The sequence below is a fragment of the Aphelocoma coerulescens genome, chromosome 11, assembly GCF_041296385.1.
Source record: "Aphelocoma coerulescens isolate FSJ_1873_10779 chromosome 11, UR_Acoe_1.0, whole genome shotgun sequence".
Classification (NCBI taxonomy): Eukaryota; Metazoa; Chordata; class Aves; order Passeriformes; family Corvidae; genus Aphelocoma; species Aphelocoma coerulescens.
This window is the reverse complement of record NC_091025.1, coordinates 2,007,938-2,023,490: the sequence shown is the minus strand read 5'-3', so window position 1 is coordinate 2,023,490 and position 15,553 is coordinate 2,007,938. Positions and strand designations below refer to the sequence as shown.

General features: G+C 46.1%; 1 protein-coding gene across 1 annotated transcript in view; it reads left to right on the top strand.

The window, feature by feature from the left end:
- BANP (BTG3 associated nuclear protein) overlaps positions 1–15,553 on the top strand; it is a 114,545-nt gene that overhangs the window by 38,687 nt on the left and 60,305 nt on the right. The window contains exon 8 of the mRNA XM_069026552.1: positions 11,430–11,597. Within this exon, the coding sequence (XP_068882653.1) occupies positions 11,430–11,597 (168 nt within the window). The remainder of the gene's footprint in view (positions 1–11,429; positions 11,598–15,553) is intronic.

The following is a 15,553-nucleotide window of genomic DNA, read 5'->3' as shown; positions in this document are numbered from 1 at the left end:
AAGAATCCAATGTCATCAGCCTGGCCTGTGCCAATCACAGCCAGAGGAGCCCAAGGAAATAGAAAGGATTTTATTTCTCCTTTAGTTTCAAGTTTCTTGCAGTTTGTCAGTGGAAAGATATTCCATCCTTTTTTTTTCTTTCTTCTGCAAGAAAACCACCAAGCAAATCTGTGTTTAATAGAGAAAGTATTTTATATAATATGCAGAAAGTATAGAAAACGAAGAGATGTGTGCTTATTAAAAATTCTTGATGCTCTGCAAAAGGCTTACCGCAAGAGGAGAGGAAAGTTTATCTTTGCAAGTCTAAATTTTCACTTGGGGTAGGAATTTGCTTGTGGGGTGGCAGTGGTATTGAGGAGAGTTTTTGGGCAAAAAACCAGAATGACTTAAACACAATCTCTGTCATTAAATAGCTCATTACCTCAGCCCTGCTAAAAATGGAGACGTTTGCTGGTGAAATCCGATACAAGAACATCCTCAGCTGTAATTTTCTCTGCCTAACAGAAAATACAGGTTTAGCTCTTTGGAGATTTTACAGCAATTTCCACGAGCGAGTTGGAAAAAAACAGATTCCCAAATTCAGAATTTTGCAGCTACAAGAAACGGTGTAATAGAAAAGATGATTTTCCTTGGCATGTTGGAAAAAAGGAAGAGGGAAGTTCTGAAGCTCAGAAAAGAATATTTTTCAGTAGTCCTTATTCTAAGTAATTAAATGAATTAATGAATTACAATCTAAGTAATTAAATGAAAGCAAAAGAACATTTCATTGAATATATTTTTGTATCTATTTTATACATATTGTTGTGTGTAACTGTGTATCATTTCTCTGCAAGCCTCTTGCTCTGCCCGTGGCTTTTTGCAGACTCTCACCAACCATTTTTCCACTTATTTGTCAGTTCTGGTTAATTATTCCAAGAGGATGGAAGAGCAGAACCTCCAAATTTAATGCAGAATTTGTGCTTGGGTGGAGGAAGGAGATCCAGATTCATGAGTGCATTAAGGGGAACCTTGTGTTATTGGACCCCAAAATTCCTGTTTTGGCTCCAGACAGCATCTGTTGCTCAGGGAATGATTTATGTACATGGAAATAAACTCTCATGTTAGGGGCAGGATCGTTGCTGAAAAAAAACTCCTCAAAAACAAAAATCCCCCACCCAAACCCTCCCGTGCTCACAGAGGGGAGGAAACCTTGGTGAAAAATTTTGGTGAATTTTCCCATCTGCTTCCAAGACTATTTCAAAGAGTGAATTTTCCCATTTTCCTTTCAATTTCATCCAGAATACACCCCTGTCTTTTAAATACCACAAGACAAAGTGTTAGCTGGGGATACCTAATGATAAAATTGAGTTTTTAACTCTGAATGGTGCATTTTCTGCTTCAAATGCCAAATAACTTCCCTTTTTAAGACACGAAAACGCAGCACAGAAAGAAATCCCTCATCAAAGCTTGGTGCTGCTGTTATATAAAACATTGCTTCCAGGAGGGATGGGAGCACTGTTCCTACTGCAGGAGTTGAAAGAGATGTTAATACACTCTGAAAGGAGTTGTGTCCTCAGCAGAGGCCAAACGGAATTAAACACTGGCTCTGCTTCCCAAAAATCCACACACCAGTGCTGGGGCTGCAGCCCACACACGGCTGCTTAATAGGAAACACATTTGGCTGTGGAATTGATGTCAGTGAGATGAGTTTATGTATGGAGAGAGAAACAGAAATAGCAATGTTGGTGCACACACCTGAGGCCCAGGCAGGTTGGGCCGGTTGAAGCCGCCGCCGGTGTCGTGGAAAACGTGTGGGGAGCTCAGCACTGCTGCTCCAGCTCTTAATGAAGAGTTTGAGCTTAATAGCAACACAGGATAAACAGCAAATCTGTCACATTTCTGTCCTTCTCGAGGATTGTCCTGCTTGGAAATACCGGAGGAAGGGCAGGAAGTTCTCATGGATGGACTGAGCTCTGTTTCTCACCAGAGGTTCTGTGTTGTGAGGCACTCCAGGCTGGTGCTGTTTTATGGGATGTTTGTCATGGAATTCTGGAGTGGTTTGGGTTGGAAGGACCTTGAAGATCCAGTCCCACCCCTGCCATGGGCAGGGACACCTTCCACTCCCCCAGGCTGCTCCAAGCCCATCCAGCCTGGCCCTGGGTGCTTCCAGGGATCCAGGGGCAGCCCCAGCTGCTCTGGGCACCCTGTGCCAGGGCCTGCCCACCCTCCCAGGGAAGGATTCCTCCCCAATATCCCATCTAACCCTCCCCCTGGCAGTGGGAAGCCATTCCCTGTGTCCTGGCACTCCAGGCCCTTGTAAATCATTTCTCTCCATCTTCTGTCTCCCTTCAGGTGCTCTAAACAAACATTGCACTTTGCACTGAAAATACAAAATGTCATCAGTATTTTCTATTTTTTTACTTTTCCACCTCCAAAAGCCTTTTTTATTACTGCATTTTTATTAACTCCACCAATTTTTCCTTGTTCCTCATTTCCTTCCTAATATTTGTACCATTTTTTTTGCGTTTTCTTTGTCTTCCTTTCATTTCCTGTTTATAATTTTGGGCTTCTCGTGTCTCATTTCTGAATATCCCACAAGTCACTGGCTGTTAGAGTATTTAATAACATCCCATGGTTTAAAAGTGTGACACCTACACGCTGCAATCCTGAAGGTCAGCAGTTGTGGATGTGCATCCAGACCTTGGATTCCATCTGGAGATGCTGGAGAGCCTCAAGGAAAATGATCCAAATTGGCATTTTGTCCCATGTCTTTAACATTTCATCAGCACCAGAAACTGATGGATTTCTGTGATTTGGATATTGGTAATTGTTGTTTCAATCCCTCCCCTTGACAGACAGGGATCAGCCATGGATAGTCTGGAGGAACAGGACAGTGGCACTGCTCAACTCAGGAATTTCCTGAGGATCCCTGAGCTGTTGAACCCATCTGCTGTTTCCTCATGATACAGGATAATAACTCCTCTTCCCAGCGATGGTAGCCTGAACAGGAGTCCTGTGGTTTGTGTCTGATGGATGAGCTAATCCTGTGGTCCCTGGATATACTTTTTGCCAACATTTTCTTCTCCCAGTGATAAATACCACAGGCTGTAGTTCTTGGGAAATAAAGACCGATTTCAGCCTGTTCCTGTGGTGTTATCACAGAACCCTGGAATTGTTTGCTTTGGAAAGGACGTAGATCAGTCCTTCCCAACACCCTGGATGGGCAGGGACATTTTGCACTGGACCAGGTTGCTCAGGTCAGATGCTGTGGGACATTTCTCCTCTTCTGGATGGCTCAGGGGCAGGACAGGTTTCATTTGAGGTTGAAGGGCTGAGTAAAAGCAGAGGAGAATTTGCCCAATTCTGCAGCATCATGCCCGTGGCAGATGAGGGGAGTTGGAGCAGGTCCTGCTGAACTTTGTGCTGGTCAGAACCTGGGCTCTGAGCCTTGCCAGGGCTCTGCTCCCCATGGCAGGGTCAGGAAAGCGGGGCTGGGCTTTGCTGGGAAGGCCACGAATGCTGGCTGTTGTCAGGGGCAGAACAGAGGAGAGGCTGCAGAGCTGTTGAACTCTCCCCTCCTCAGGAGTGAAGTCTGAGAGCTCAGCACGTCTTTAAAAAGCAAGAAGTGAAAGAAATCATTTCTGTTGGGCTTTTCTCCTCTCTGAAGAGCTTTAATTCCTGTGGGTCCAGCGCCCTGGGGAAGGACCTTGTGCTGCTGCTGCTGCTCTCACACGTTGTCTCCCTCAGAGCTGCACAAGTCTGGCTTCAGTTCCACAGAGCTGCTGCTTTGTGAATCAATTAAATGCTGCCACATGCAGGGCACTGATAACCTCTTTTGAGGCCAGGCAAGAAGATAATGGGAGAACCCACCGAGTTTATCTCAGCACCACAGTTCTCATCCATGGCATCAATGCTGGCACTTGCTTTCAGCTGGAACTCGGTGCTGCCTCGAGTTTGCTTCTTTCCTGGGCACTTCTCTTGATTTCAATTATTTTTCTGGCCAGTCCCTGTTAATAAACTGAAAAAAAAAAGGCAGCAATTTTGAGGAAATAAAAGAAATGGTGTGTTTTCTCTTCCCTCCTCACACTTCTCCTGTTGTCCTTGCATTATACAAGGGAGGAATTAAATTTTCCATTCTTGGAAAAGCAGCAGTGGAGTCTGTCAGTCCCCACTGATGTGTGTGATGTGCTGTCAGGCACTTGTGAGTCCTGGGCTCTCCAGAAAATAGAAAATGAATGTATGAGGTCACTTGGACCATCTCTTTCCACACTCCTTCCATCCCTCAGTGCTTTTTCCCTTTTGGCCAGACATAGTTCAAGTATGTGCTGAAGTGTGCAGGTCTTCACTGCTGGAGAGGCAGCTAAAAACAGTGCTGTGAGGCTGGGCATAGAAAAGCAGCTTTTTCAGGGGCTTTAAGTGTTTCAGGAGGGTATAAAGAAAAAAAGGGCAACTTGGGTAATTTGAAGATGGGCTCTTTGGGAAAGTTTCTGCTGCAGCTGCTGTAACTCAGTTAAGTGCTGGTTTTTGTAACGATAATCCAGGGAGTTTGCATGGATTTCAGAGGTCATTAGATATTAGATTATCATTATTAGATTAGATATTCCTGTATTAACAACCCCTGGTGTCAGCAAGGAGCACTGGGCTGCTCAGGACTCATGTCTTGGGTGTGATGTGCAAGGCTCCCCCTTATCAGCACTGGAGATCCATCCCAGCTCTGGAGTTCCAAGTGGAACAGAGGCTTCTTTGTGTCCCTGTTGTACCCAGGCTGTTTTCCTTGGGCTGATTCCTCCCACATGGAACTTCCCCAGTGTTTTGACTGTCTGCAGTGGAGTCACTCCAGCCCCTGCTGTCCCTTCAGGGCTGGTTCAGAGGGTGCGGGGTGTGCTCTGCTCTCCCCACGTGCACAGGAGGCTGCTGCTTCCCCACTGCCACTCAGGCAGAAATAAAACCTCCCCCTGAACTTCCAGCGGGCTCCAAACAAGAAATATTTGCTATTGAAAGCCTATAAATGGTAAAAACTGAGCTTTTGTGGGGTGGTTTGGGAAGACACCAGGAGTCCGAGGAAGTATTTGATCCCTGACATTTGGAGAGAGGAAAAGCAGCTCAGCCTGGGCATGGACTGATCAGCCCCAAACTAACCTCCATCCCTCTGGAAAAGGCACTGCTGCCTGCGGGGAGAGCTGGCACTTCTGGGACACAATTCCAGAAAGCTGCAGAGCTTTTCCTTCCCTGCCTTTGAACTTCCTGCTCTGCCTTTCCCAAGGGCTAAAACAGGGATCGAGGAGATGCCTGGAGCTGGCTGTGAGTTGATGAGCCCATCGAGATGAGCCCATCAGGATGATCCCACTGGGATGAGCCCATCAGGATGAGCACAGGATGAGCCCACTGGGATGAGCCCAGGATGATCCCACTGGGATGAGCCCATCAGGATTAGCCTGGGATGAGCCCACTGGGATGATCCTACTGGGATGAGCCAATTGGGATGGCAAGTGCCCAGCATGTGCCGCCAAGGAAAACTCCCTGCTGGATTCCCACAGCCCCTGCTGCCCTTCCCAAGCCTTTGGAAGGAGTTGGCACAGCACAATTCCATGCTGGGGGGATTTCTTTCCATTCGACTCACAGCCTCCCAGACTGGGAATTTGACACCCCACTAGATGGCAATATTTGAATGCTGATGGCTCCTTCCATAAATCGGAATAAAACGGGTTCTGCTTGTTGTAAAATAGGTAAAAATAGCCTGGCTGTGTTTCCAGAGAGGTGCTGAGGTGTGAGTGAGCGTAGAAGCTCTCCTGCTCTGGAACAGGATTCCTTGGTGGAATTTGGAAATTCTAGGTCCTAATTAACTTGAATTTTTTATTTTTGCAAGTTCTGGTAGGGTTCTTTTAATTCGAAGAACAAAGGCATTTAAAATAATTAAAACTTTCCCATCTCCTCTGAATCTATGACTTGTTGAAAATGAAAAATTCAGACAAATATTCTAAATAAATATTAATGAACAGAGTAATGACTTGGTAGCTGAATTTGCTTTTCCTCCTCCCTCTCTCCAAGCTCCCAACAGCTCCTCCTGTCTCTTTCTGGACCTGGTGGGTGAGAGCAATGTCATGGAAAGTGATTTTTGTTGACAGGGTGGATTTCCAGGCGTGTGACATTGGAGGAGCCTCCAAGGCTCTGCCATCCCTGAGTTTTCCATGAGCCCTCCCCTCCTGCATCCCAAACCTGAAACATCCCGAATTTTGGAGGGGGAAGTGCCTCCCAGCTGTGGAGATCATCGCCCCCCCCCCAGCTGTGACACGAGTAAACAATTCCTGTTTTCCAATGATTTCAATATGGGCAGGGCAAGCCCTGGATGAGGTTTGGAGAATCAAAGCCTGAAGGCTCAAGGAGGAATTCCAGAGGTGCTTCAGTTTTTCCTCTGCTCCCCCAGTGTTCAGAGCAGCAGATTTTGCTGTCATGTGCTCTTGGTTTAATCAAAACGACTCCAAATGTATGACCCTGCTGAGAAAAAATGAATTTTGGGAGCCAAAACCCCCAAAAATCAGCCCCTTCTCCTCTCCGAGCAGGCAGGAGCTGAAGCCTTTGTTTCTGGTAGTATCCATCATATTCCTGTCAATTTAAAAGGATTCTGTCCATCACATTTAAATGATTCATTGCCCATCCTGCTGTTTTTCTTTAGATTTAAAAAATCAGAGGGAATTGGAAAATGAAGGAGCAGTGACCCAAATCTGCTTGGATTCTGTATTTAATATAAATAAATCTTTATTTTATACATGTGGCTGTCAGATTCTGTGCTGCACTTTCCCAAATCTTTCCAAATGCACCAAAACCAGCAGGAATTTCTGGGCCACCTCAGGCTAACTCTGCCAAGTCCATGAAAATACTGATTTACCTTTTAATTTTCTAAGGAAATCTGGGATTTGTGGAGACTGGGAAGCAGCACAAACTCGGAGTGTGCACATGGAACTCCTGACGTGGAATTTGTTTTTTGGGAGCTGGTTCTGAGTGCAGGATCAGGATGGATATTTCATGTCTGGTTTTGATCTCACAGATGTCTTCTCTTCCTCCTCAATTTGTTCTTAATTGGATTTCTTTACAGTTTCATTGTTTTGTGGGGATTGTTTTGTCTGCTCCCTGACTTCTGACCTTTAAGAAAGAGAGGATTACTTCCTCAGGGACGTTGTTTTCCTGGGATTTCCTTAGTTTATAATTAATCCTGGTTTTTAGAAAACCCCAACCCTTTCTCTCCTTATTTTGTACATCAGATCCTCCAAAAATTTGGGAGTGTTGAATCATTTCCGACACAACCTCTGTGTTTGCACCAAACCAAATCTTTTTTTTTCCTTTGCATTTCCAAGGTTTTTTATTTCCTTTAAGAACCACTGAAAGATTTATTTCAGAACTGGTTGTGTTGCTTTTTAAATTTTCATTTAACTCCCCCAAATCTCTCCCTGTTTCTCTGATCCAGGCAGTGGAAGGCACTGCTCAGCATGCTGCACCTGTTGGCTTTTAAAGTTGACTTGAATTTCCCTGATTTTTTTCCTTCTTCCTGAGCTTTTCCTTGCTAAGATTGGAATGTTGATCCTTGCTTTCCCCCTTTTTCCCCCCTGTGTCTCCCTGAATTCTCTTTGCAGCCCTTTTTGTCTCGCAAGCTGCAGCCAGGATCTCTCTGGTCTGTAGAAATCACCCAAACTCCTGCCATTTATTAAATCACTGAATTATTTTTAAGTCTCTGGTGTGTTTTTCATGGAAAGCTTTGTTTAGGAAATGAGGCTCTTCCCCCAGAAAAGCAAATTTTGGGCCTTTAGTTTTTAAAAACAAGGACACTTTTGGTTTTTTTTAGAGACACCATCGATGAAAAGATCCCTAAAAACACACTCAGCCAGTCTTAAATCATCTAAATCTTGTACTTTTATTCTTCTTTTATCTTCCAAAATACTGTCTTTTTGTCCAAGTGCTGATTTCTATTCCTGACTGGATTTTTTATGTGTTGTTCTGGGGCTCGTGGACGCTCTGCTCTGTAAAATGTCCGTGTTTGATGCTGCTTTGGAGAGTAAGTGGTCCAAAAAAAGTCAAATCCCTTCTCCCTGAAGCATTCCTGTCTTTTCTCCTATGGCCTTCCCTAAGTGAAAGGTCTCATTTCCAATATCCTGCTTTTCTGAGCGTGTTTGGTGTCTGACATGCTGGGAATGAGGCAGCTGGGAGCTCTCCTGCCTGGAATCGTGTGTGGATAGGGAACAGAGTCAGCACGCTCCACTTCTCTGCTGTTGTGTGCACATGTTTGGGGGATTTCTCTTTCTGCTGCAGGTAAATCATCTTTTTAATGGCACTGGGAACTTTTTATCTGCTTGAAAACTCCTCCACTGCTGTTAGGCTGAGATTTTTCCTGGTAGGAAATGTCTTGCTGAGGAGCTGGTTGTGAAACAACGTTTTAGCTTGTGATAGCAGCTGCAGAGATTTGACACCTGAAGTTAATTTCACTTTTCTATCAATTATCTTTGTGCTTTAGGGTTAATTTTTCAGGCCTGCTTTGCACATGGCTGGGTCTGCAGTTGTGGTAAAAACCAGTTTGACACCTCTGACAGCAACTGGGAATTTCATGAATTAAGGGAAAGAAATGAGGATGCCTGGTTTGGTAAATCTGTGCCTGATGTTTTTGGGCTCTGCAGCCAAAATCTTCCTGTCTGCCCCTGCCCTGGTTAGGTTGTTGTCTGTTTTCCATGGTTTCCTCTGGAGCTGTGTTCTCTCCATGGAGGTGTCTCTGCCAGCATCTTCTGGCCATTCCTTATCACACTGATTAAATGATCAGTTGGATCAGGAGGGAGAGTCGTGGAATGGTTTGGGATGCAGGGATTGAAAATTTATCCAATCCCCGTCTCTGCCACAGGCAGGGACACCTTCCACTATCCCAGGTTATTCCAGCCCAGCCTTGGGCACTGCCAGGGATCCAGGGGCAGCCACAGCTGCTCTGGGCACCCTGTGCCAGGGCCTGCCCACCCTCCCAGAGAAGGATTCCTTCCCAATATCCCATCTGACCCTGCCCTCTGGCAGTTTGCAGAGGATTTTTTCCTGCCCTCCCTCGATAAAGCACTTTTGGGGATGTTCTGTGTCCCACTCTGGTGCTTGGCCTGTTCCTCACACTGCACCTGAGCCTCCTGTCCTGAATAATTGATATCGCTTTGATTTCTCTTTGAATCAAGTGGCATCCTGGAACATCCCATGGATTGAACCAAGTGACATCCTGGAATATCCCATGGATTGAACCAAGTGACATCCTGGAACATCCCATGGATTACACTGGAATAGTTAAAATTCCGAGCCAGGCAGCTTTTCCCTGGGATTTTCTCTGCCTGCAGTCCAGCCCCTGACCAGGGCAGCACACACCACGAAAGCCATTAACATGCAGTTAGGAGTGAAATTCGGGCTTTTTTCTCCAAAGGCCCCCTCAGAGCCCGTGCTGGTGTTTGAGGGACTCCCAGGTGCCGGTGTAGCTCCTGAGGATGGGGCAGGAGCTCAAACACAGCTCTGCAAACACTGCTGGGCATTTTCTCCTCTGGGATCGCACCCTGGGAGAGGCTGAGGCTGGGCAGGGTGGGCTCAGGGGTGAAATGCTGGCACCTGTGGAAAGGAAACTCCTGCACGGCAGCACATGGGAATTTCAGCCCATTTCCCTCCTTCCCCATTTTGGAGACACCACACAGGGTTGTAAAGTTCTCTGAGTTCTTGCTGTCGCTTAAAAGTGAGAAGTCTTGAGGTTTTTAAAGCACTTTTGGATTGGATTTTTGGGTTCCAGTGTCTTCCTCCTGTGTGCTCTCTCCTTTATTTCAAATTGCTCTGAAAGCATTGAAAAAATTAATTTTATTTTAAAAAACAATGCCACAAGAGATCCAGTTCTCCACTTGGCTCTGTTAAAGCCTGCAAATTTCAGGCTTTCAGGAGTCTAGGCTCATTTGTAATTCAGAGGAAACTACAGAGCTTTTAGCTTGTGCAAACCTGGAATTTTGTGGCTCCAGGCTTGAAACCATTTGTCTTGCAGGAGCAGCCCCATATCCTGTTCTTTAGATTCTGTATACAACAGCTTAAAGCAAGTCCTTCACAGGATTAGGAGCCCATCTGAGAGCGAGATGGAAAGCCCAGTAAGTGGAAAAGTGGAAAAGATTCTTTTACTTTGCAGGGTAGGGAAAGGAAAATGAGAATTTTAGAGATTCTTTAAGCTTTGTCCTGTAGAGTAAAAGCATCCATGGCAGCCTTGGCTCGTTCAGTGCTGCACATCTGAATTCAGAAGTACTGAAGGTTTAGGGACTGTTAAATGTTCAGAGAGTTCTGTTTGGATTTAGAGGGGTTGAACCTCATAGAATCAGAGAATCCTAAGATGGTTTGGGTGGGAAGGACCTTAAAGTTCATTTAATTCCACCCCTGCCATGGGCAGGGACACCTGCCATCATTCCAGGGTGCTCCAACTTGGCCTTGGACATTGCCAGGGGCAGCCACAGCTTCTCTGGGAATCTGTGCCAGGACCTCCCCACCCTCAAAGGGAACAATTCCTTCCCAATATCCCACCTAACCCATCCCCTGTCAGTTTAAAACCATCCCCCCTTGTCCTGTCCATATAAAAAATCCCTCTCCCTCTTTTTCAGATGGGCAAATCATGGATTTTTCAGGTTTTTTTTTAATTCTGCAGCCATGAGGATTAGGAGGTGTTTGCTCTCAAGTGTTGGTGCTTTAGGAAAATCCAAACCCCTCAGAAGCTCATGATGAAATGGTGAAAGTGTGGAATAATTCAAGGCCCTCAGAGCAGCTGACAGTGCACAACATTCCCAGTTAAATTCCCAGTTTTAAAGCCAGTCCTCACCGTGTTTATGGAACACTTTGGCAACTTAGCACCGAGGGCTGCAAAGGGCATCCTGTGGCTCTTAAAGTGCCTCAGTCCTGGGAGTGACTTTGCAGAGGATCCTCATTTTGTGTTGTGTTTTTACTGGATTCAGGTCAATTTTGAACTGAGCTTTAAAAGAGTTGATTTTTTTTTCCCTTTATAGGGCGTTTTATGCAGTTTCCTACTTCAGTAGGAGGCAGTTTTGTACTCCTACAATCAGACTTATTGTGGGGCACGATCAGTGAGAAATAATCCTTCATCCAGCTTTAGCTCTGGAGTGCTGGATCCTCCTGTTGCTTTGGCACAGCTTGGCTGTAACAGCGCAGCTTCCACGGATCCCAGTGCAGGTGATAAAATTCCATGGCCTGCTGGCATTTTTTACATCCAGAATTGTGCAGATGAATGGTTACTGAGTTTTGGGAGTAAATTTTGTTGAATTCATATCACTTCACAGCTTTGGGGGGTCTTTGCACAGGCTCAGAGCTGCTGGTGACCTCGTGTGTGGGACTGGCTGTATCCTGTCCGTGCTTTCTGGAAAATCCAGGTCTGTGCTGATTTTTATCCCTTTTTTCCATAATTCCAGGCCACTTGTTTTACAAATTTGGCATCACAGAGTCGGACTGGTACCGCATCAAGCAGAGCATCGACTCCAAGTGCAGGACAGCCTGGAGGAGGAAGCAGCGAGGGCAGAGCCTGGCTGTGAAAAGCTTCTCCAGGAGAACACCTTCATCCTCCTCCTACAGTGGCTCAGGTAAAAACCAAACCTTTCCCCCCAAACAATGAATCCCAGTTGGTTTCCAAGGGGCCTGAATGCTAATTTGGATGCCTGCCTTTGCTGAGGTGCTGAGAATGGGGAATCCTGGAATGGTTTGGGTGGGAAGGGGCCTCAAAGCTCATCCAGTGGGCAGGGACACCTCCCACTATCCCAGGTTATTCCAGCCTGGCCTTGGACAACTGCCAGGGATCCAGGGGCAGCCACAGCTTCTCTGAGCAACCTGTGCCAGGGCCTGCCCACCCTCCCAGCCAAGAATTCCATCCCAGTATCCCCCCTAACCCTACTTTTTTGTTCCCCCCCATGGATCCAGCTCCTTCAGCTTTGTTTGTATTTTTACCACACTCAGTTCTTTGAGCAGAAATTCCAAATATCCCTGAAATTGTTGTTCCTAAGAGGAATCAAGTGACTAAATCCTTCCCAGTGTGTTCACACCATTCAGTGGGACGTGCTAAATGCTGTTCCTGAAGTGTTTTCCTCTGCAGACGTGAAATGTGCTGTAGGTGATTCCATATTTCCATCTAGGTATGGAGGCCTGAATAATAACAACAACTGAAAAACCCTGACCTCAGGAGTGTTCTCTGAGGACATTTCTGGCTCATGCTTTTAATATAAAGCAGTGTTCTGGGACATTTGTACATTATATATTAAAACCAGGGCTTTGGAAGGCAGCCCAAAGAAAAGGAAGTCAGTTTATTTGCCTGCATAAAATTTTTGGTTGCATGTTAACACTAACCACTGTAGCTCATGCAAAGAATGACAAAATCTGCTTTCAATGGAAAATTTTATGTGCTGGAACAGGGAATCGCATCCAAAATTCTCGAATTAAAACAACTAATCAATGTAATGATAACCATAAGCCCTCTATGTTGATGGGCTTTTTACTTTCAGTCTTTTAGCAATCAGTATTTCAGGATTAAAAGGCAGCAGTAAGTGGATGTTACAGCCTGTGCTCATTAGCCTGTACTCCTCGAGTGGTGTTGAGATTTATTATTCAAATTATTCAGCTTTAATCTGTTTTGGAGGTTGGGAGACACCTGTGTAGAGATGTAAAACCCAGAGTCAGTGGGTTCCTGTCTCCTGCAGGCTGTAGGATCATAAGTTTGGGTGGGTTTCTTGTGGTTAAGGTGAGATTTTTCCCCTCAGTTCCACTTTTGGATCAGATTTTGGGTTCCAGTGTTTTCCTCCTGTGTGTTTTCTCCTTTATTTCAAATTGTTCCTATAAAAAAATTAAAGCATTGAAAAAAAATCAATTTTATTTTAAAAAATGATGCCACAAGCGATCCAGTTCTCCACTTGGCTCTGTCAGAGCCTGCAAATTTCAGGGTTTCAGGACTCTGGGCTCATTTGTAATTTAGAGGAAACTATGGAGCTTCAGATTTTCCCCATTTTCCCCCTCAGTTCCACTAAATTGATTTGTGAGTAAAATGTTCCCTGGGCACAGAGACACCTGAATTCCCTCCTGAGGAACCTGGGCTGTGCAAGGTGTCCCTGCCCATGGCATGGGATGAGCTTTAATTCCTTGCCAGCCCAAACCATCCCAAACCTTGGGGATTTCAGCAGTGCTGTGGGAGCAGGGAGGGACAGACACTCAGGGGATTCTGCAGGAGCCACCTTGGAATTTTGGGGGGTGTCCAGGCTGCCTCATTTAACCAGAGTGGAGCTGGCTGCCCCTGCTCCATCAATCCCAGGATTTCCCAGGAGTTTTTATGGCACCTGCTCATCCCACCCATCCCATGGTAGCAGGGAGGTGGCTGCCTGTCCCTGTGGAGGTGGCTTTGTCCCAGTTCAGCCAAGGCACCTTGGCCTGTCCCTGGCAGCGCTGTCTGGGCTGTGCAGCAGGAGCAGAGTCCAGGCAGGAATATTAAAAGCTGCCTTTGGTAATGTCCTGGGAACTGTTCCCGTGGATCCTGAGGCCTTTGTTAATTCTCTTTAAAATATTGCTCTTACTCAGAGTGGCTTTGGCACCGTTTTTTGGGAGGCTGGAAAGGTGGGGGAGGAATTCAGTGCTGTGAAAAACACAGACTTTGTAAAATCTGAGCACTCTGCAGAGTCAGGGGCACTTTGAGAAGCTCCTTTTCATCCCCAAACCCACCAGGAGTGGGATTTCACCTGGAGAGAGAGGAGGGCGGATGAGGAGAAACAGGAGAGCAGGTTGGGAGGCTGCATGAGTATTTAGGGAAAAGAAAGAGAAGGAAAATGTGGATTCCCACAGTTTTAACTGTGGCCTGCCAGGGCTGTAATTCCACCTCCGTGCTCAGGTAACTTCACAAACCGCTCAGACTCTGCCTCTGTGGTTGGACATCCCTGGAAGCCCTCGGTGGAATTACAGCATCACCATTCCCAGGCATCTGTTGCTGATTATCCTGTGCAGCAGAGGAGCAGAATTCCTGCTGCCAGCTCGCCGTGGCACTGCACAGCTCTGAAGGGAAGCAGCTCTGCGTGGCCGAGCTGGGACAGCAGGGCTGTCCCACGGGGCGTTGGGCAGGGTGACACCAGCCGGGTTTTAGGGCAGGTTCAGGGGGCAATTTAAGGTGAGCCTGGAAATTCAGCAGCTTGAGAAACTGCCTTTGCCACTGTCCCAGCTCCCAGTTCAGATTCCAGGTGCTCCTGGGCCGTGGTCGCTGCTGTCTGCAGCAGAAAACCTGGATCAGGTTTCCCTGGGAAGGATATGGGGATACAGCACTGGAGTTTCTTCCATAACATTCTCTGAGCTGTTCCCAGCTGCTCTGACTTTGGCTCTCCTCAGGCTCCTATTCCAAGAATCATGGAATCCCAGACTGGATTGGGTGGGAAGGACCTTAAAGCTCATCCCATTCCAGGGATGCCTTCCACCATCCCAGTGTCCTCCAAGCCCCATCCAACCTGGAACACTTCCTGAGATATTCCCAAATCCTGGTCACTGCAGTGTTGGAAACCATTCCCTATCAATGGGAGGACTGGGATTTCAGAGCTGGTTTTAGCAGCAATTAATTTACCTAATTAAAAAAGATATAAATATGGCAGCCTGAAATCACTCGGCCATGCCCTGGCTTTGGTTTCCCTGGCTCTGAGGAATTTTGAGGATGACTGAACACAGTAACATGTTGTCACCATCCCTGGAGACATCAAAATCCACCTGGATGCAGCCCAAAAGCATCACTTCTGGTTGCCCATGGTTTGAGGAAGGACATTGGATTAGGATAAAATAATCTCCAGAGGCCACTTCCAACCTCATTTATTTGGGATTTTTAATTTTTTTATGAATTATTGCCCATAGCATAAATAATTCTGAATTATTTGCATCACAGCAGGATTGTTGTTCAAATTCACTCCTCTGCACTTGTTGGAAATGTCAAAGCTTTGAGGCTTTTCCTGCTTGTTGGGATTAACAGTTCCTGGAGCACATGGCTTTGATTGGAGTGTGGTTAAAAGTGACAACAGATTCCCTCTCTGCTCGTTTTATCACGTGGAAAAATTAACTCTGGAAGTGACAGCAGAGCAGGAGGCTGAGCCCACAGACCCTCCAAGGCTTTGGGCTTGGAATTTGGTGTTCAAGGGGGATCAGCCTGCAGGGAAAATCATGTCTGGGGAGCCTGGTGGGAAAACACAAAAGGATTTTCTTTATCCTTCACCCCCAGAGATATTAATTAAGATTTTTCTGTATTTAATTGACTGTTAAATTTAGGCAGAAGTTGGTTTTCCTGATTTTCCCTGGCTCTTTGCTTGAATCCATTGCCTTTTGTTTGGAAAGGATGTGTTGATTGCCATGGTTTGCTCTGCTCTTGGAGCCAACATTTCCATATCTAAGGTGTGTTTTTCTCATGTTTTTTCCCAATCAGAGACACCCACAAGGCTGCCATGAAAATTTCACTGGATATTCCTTTGGAAAGGGTTGGAGTCTGTGCAGGGAAGGCCGTAGGAAATGAGGGGCTTGGGAGGAGGATTAATTGAAA